Source organism: Corylus avellana, chromosome ca7 (assembly GCF_901000735.1).
Source record: "Corylus avellana chromosome ca7, CavTom2PMs-1.0".
Classification (NCBI taxonomy): domain Eukaryota; kingdom Viridiplantae; phylum Streptophyta; class Magnoliopsida; order Fagales; family Betulaceae; genus Corylus; species Corylus avellana.
This window is the reverse complement of record NC_081547.1, coordinates 8,374,464-8,378,890: the sequence shown is the minus strand read 5'-3', so window position 1 is coordinate 8,378,890 and position 4,427 is coordinate 8,374,464. Positions and strand designations below refer to the sequence as shown.

General features: G+C 35.1%; 1 protein-coding gene across 1 annotated transcript in view; it reads left to right on the top strand.

Moving 5' to 3' along the window:
- The first annotated feature begins 2,069 nt into the window (after nucleotides 1-2,069).
- LOC132186369 (putative leucine-rich repeat receptor-like serine/threonine-protein kinase At2g19230) overlaps nucleotides 2,070-4,427 on the top strand; it is a 5,883-nt gene continuing 3,525 nt past the window's right edge. Inside the window, exons 1-7 of the mRNA XM_059600304.1 lie at nucleotides 2,070-2,161; nucleotides 2,246-2,730; nucleotides 2,858-2,990; nucleotides 3,249-3,320; nucleotides 3,517-3,588; nucleotides 3,672-3,752; nucleotides 4,016-4,170. Of these exons, the coding sequence (XP_059456287.1) occupies nucleotides 2,136-2,161; nucleotides 2,246-2,730; nucleotides 2,858-2,990; nucleotides 3,249-3,320; nucleotides 3,517-3,588; nucleotides 3,672-3,752; nucleotides 4,016-4,170 (1,024 nt within the window). The 5' untranslated portion in view covers nucleotides 2,070-2,135. The remainder of the gene's footprint in view (nucleotides 2,162-2,245; nucleotides 2,731-2,857; nucleotides 2,991-3,248; nucleotides 3,321-3,516; nucleotides 3,589-3,671; nucleotides 3,753-4,015; nucleotides 4,171-4,427) is intronic.

Sequence of the window (4,427 nt, the reverse complement as noted above, 5' to 3'; positions counted from 1 at the left end):
TTTTAATGGCCCAAAAAGCTTAAAAATAGTTAAAACGTACTTTTGACAAAGCTTAATAATAAAGCTTTTGTCAAAAAGCTCTTTTTGACTTAAAAGCTTTATTTCTCAAACACAATTCCAAACAAACTTTTAAACTTGAAAGGAGAGACAAAGTTTAGAGAAGAATGCAGAAGAAGAAAGGGTAATAATGGGCTGGGCTATGTTTCAAAGGCCCAGTTAAAATAGGTCCAGTTGAAAACTATTCGGTAAAGTCCAATATATTGATTATTAGTTAGAATTCTGTATAGATATTGTTAATAGTTGTGTTAAATGGGCTACATTATAGGGTAATCACTAATTAGTTGAGTCAGATGGGATTAATAAATATTATAAAGAATAAAAAGGCATGAAATTTGTTACTAATCAAATTCAAGAATCGTAGACGGGCGGGCTTTCTCAAAAAGCCCAAAAAAATTCAACTTTCTCATTTCTATTTATAAATCATTCAACCATTACAAAACACCTATTGGATCAAGAAAACCACCTTCCAATTACTCTCATAATCTTACAATTTTTTCCTCAAATGGGTTAAGATGATAAGACCCAGATAAAATGGCTTTAGAGATCAACCCATCTCCCCCACGTGTTAAAGTCTTGCATAGTTGGTCTTCTCACAGCCACTCTCACGACCCTTGCGTCAGAGATGGACTTGATCCCTAGAACAAAAACAAAATCTAACCCACCCATGGAAGTCTCAATACTAGGGAGGAATAAAATCCCACACTCACACCTATCATTCTAATCATCCCCAAGCTTAACTACATTAGAAATCCCATTCCCCATAAACCTTATCCCTAATGGACCATGGCCTTTTAATTTTTATCTAGGAACCAATTTGGGACTGTTACAATATTTCAAAATTAGTATATGTATGTTTTTATTTTTAGAAAATTTGATAATGGAAGGTATTTAAGAGTGGCTGTCATTCAGGTGGTGGGAACTCACATTAATTAAGTTACTGCTTTAAAGCAATGGTTGGATATATACACTGGTATATATCCCTTCACTTTCTTTCTTTGCATTTACGTGTATCACTCTATGTAAAGAGCTTTCTAAGCTTTTCTTTTGTGTTGTTTTACTTCTCTAAACTCATTGTAAAAGACTCTCTGCACTTCAGCTATAAATACAAATGAACTACTATGTTATTTGGTAAGTTAACCAAAACAAAGCTTCCCAAATTCTTTCACGTCAACCTACACTTTTTGATTTTTTTTTTTTTTTTGGTTGGAATCTTTGTTTGGTGCATTCCAAGGTATTAGCATGCTTGCCATGGAGTATCACAATTGATGCGAGAATTGATGGAGACAATTGGTTTTTAGAAAAGTTTGCAGTAATTAATCTAGAAAAATCACAGTATTTATGATTCACAGTTTGTTAGAAATGTGAGGGAAAAAACATTTAGGGTTTGTTTAGTAAGTGCGATTTTAAAAATTGCGTTTTTGAAATCGTTACTTATTAAAATCGCATATGCATTTAGTAAAACATGTTAAAAAATAATTTTTCTATCAATTGAATATTTAGATAACATTAGTATATAATTGCGGTTTTATGGACAAATTACCGATAAGGACATTTGTTTTCAAAATTTCAAGGTTTCATTAGCATTAACTGTGGCAGCGGATGAAGATTCTATTAATATAGAAACCGGCATTCGTTACAACTCTGATAAGGAACTTGTAAGTATTGGAACAATTGAGACAATATCCCTTGATTCTTGTGGGGATTCGCAGTCGTTAAAGAACTTGAGAAGTTTTCCGGTGGGAACAAGGAATTGTTACACCCTAACACCGGAGCAAGGCAAAAATAATAATTATTTGGTCAGGGCTTCATTCTGTTATGGGAATTACGACGGCAAAAACATTACCCCAATATTTGACCTATATCTTGGGCCTAATCGGTGGGGCACAGTGAAATCACATGATATAGTTAATTTTGCAATTATTCATGTCCCCTCAACGGATTACATCGATGTGTATCTGGTGAAGACTGGCGATGGGGTACCCTTCATTTCAGCGTTGGAACTACGACGTTTGGACAATTCCATTTATCATATTGAGGATGGCGCGCTCGCAACCATAAGGCGATATGACATTGGCATGGAAACAGCTGAATCAAGTTTCAGGTAAATCAGTTAATTGTAACATCAATTGTATTTGTATCATTTTGTTTTCACACACTCTGATGCAATATTATTTCTCCCCATTAGGTATCCAATCGATCCCTATGATCGTTACTGGAATCCATTGCTATTTGATAGTTGGACTCCAATCACCACCGACTCAACCATTTACAGCCAAGGCAATGATAACGCATGTAAATTACCAGCCAAGGTGTTGAGGACTGCTGCCAAAACACCAAACGCTAGCATTCCATTAACCTTATTCTGGTCTCCTCCAGATTCTCTTTCTAAATGTTATGTTTACTTTCACTTCGCTGAGATTGAGAAGCTTGGAGCGGGCCAGCAGAGGGAATTGACGATCAATTTGAACGGTGAGCGCGACCTGACAGAATCCATTAAACTTGATTATCTAAAGCCACTCACCATAGTCCAAGATGATCCACCAATTAGTGGCGGCCGGCTATATTTTTCAATAAATGCAGCTGAGGGAACTAAGTTTCCTCCAATCCTCAACGCCGTTGAGATTTTTGTGTTAAAAAAGCTTCCAAATAAAACAACGGCCATTAATGATGGTACGCTTTCTTCTCTTTTCTATTTTCTTTGTAAGGATTATGCTCATAATTATCATTTTAGGAAAGGTATATTGTTCTTTGAAATAATCATATGTTAATTCTTTTGTTTTTGCATTAAAAACATTAGTTGAAGCTATCATGCAAATCAAGGAACAGTACTCTGTGATTAGAAACTGGCAAGGCGATCCCTGCGTCCCAATTGAATACTCATGGGATGGTTTGAACTGCAGTAACGACAATCCTCCAAGGATCATTTCATTGTAAGTGTGCTTTCAGAACATCAAAACTTGTTCAAAACATCTCTGAAAAAGACAATCTTCCTTAACTGATATGAATATATGATGCATAATCCTTGAAATTGGCACAATAGAAGAAACCCCTTTTATATGCAATGAAAGCAAAAGAAAACCTTTATGCCATGTTTTTTGATATTTTGAACCGAAAGAGAAAGACACTTTCATTTTGGTGGAATTTAGAACAATGGCAATAACTTTTTCTTCTTTCATAATTATAAACAGAAACTTGAGCTCAAGCAAATTGGCAGGGGAGATTGCAACTTCATTCTCTAATGTCAAAGCACTGCAATCCTTGTGAGTCTTCATTTTAATTGTGATTGATATTTGGCACTCAGATACAATACACTAGTGTTAGCTACGGTTTTGATGATTGGGGAACATATTTATGAAATTTGATATCAAGAAGTTTTTCCTTGGAGAGTGTAATATTTCTTATCTTACCATCTACTAATATCTTTATCCCAAAGCTTGCTAACTCTTTCTCTTTCAGGGATTTGTCATATAATGATTTAACTGGGCCATTTCCAGATGTTTTAGCACAACTACCGTATTTGAACACCCTGTAAGTTGTTGCGTTTTGAGGTTTTGTGAATGAGACCTTCGGGAAATGAAATTGAGGTGATTTGCTTAACACTATATCTGCAGTGATTTAAGTGGCAACAAGCTCAAAGGTTCAATTCCTGAGGCTCTTGTGCAAAAGTCTAGGGATGGAAAATTTGTCCTGAGGTTAGCTTATCTTCCTGCCTCCAATGTTTCATTTTCTCCACCTGCTTAATAAAGCAAATTTAAATTTTCCTTGACTTTTAGTTTCCCTTTATAATTTCTTGTTGTACACGAAAAATGCTAGAAAAAGCATGTGTTCATTTCTTCAATATGGTGTATATTTCCTTTGTATTTGCAATAGTTACTCTGACTGCACCATGCATGACAACATCATCTATCTTTTAATAACTTATTATGGCATCTTCCCTTGATGAACTTTATGCAAGAGTCGGCGACAATCCAGATCTTTGTCTGTTAGCTCCATGCAAAAGAAAGAAGAAAAAGGAGTTTGCTATTCCTGTTGTTGCATCGTCTATAGCAGTCCTGATTCTTCTGTTCATCTTAAGTGCTCTCGCTATATATAGAAGGAAAATAAAAGGAGGTACTTCTTTCTTTATCTTCTACTTCTGTAAGTCTCATTACAACTTATAGAGTTGAGCTTCTTTACAAGAAATATGGCACCCAATTATAACTCATCTTATTTTTCCTGTAATTGTCTAATAACTATTCCATGGAGATTAGTAATAGTTGTCTCCCTGCACTTCTACAGGAATGAGAATTGCATTACTGTCTATATACCACAACCATGTCATCTCAATCCCTGATTTTTTATAAAAGCACACGTTCTGATAATTTTCA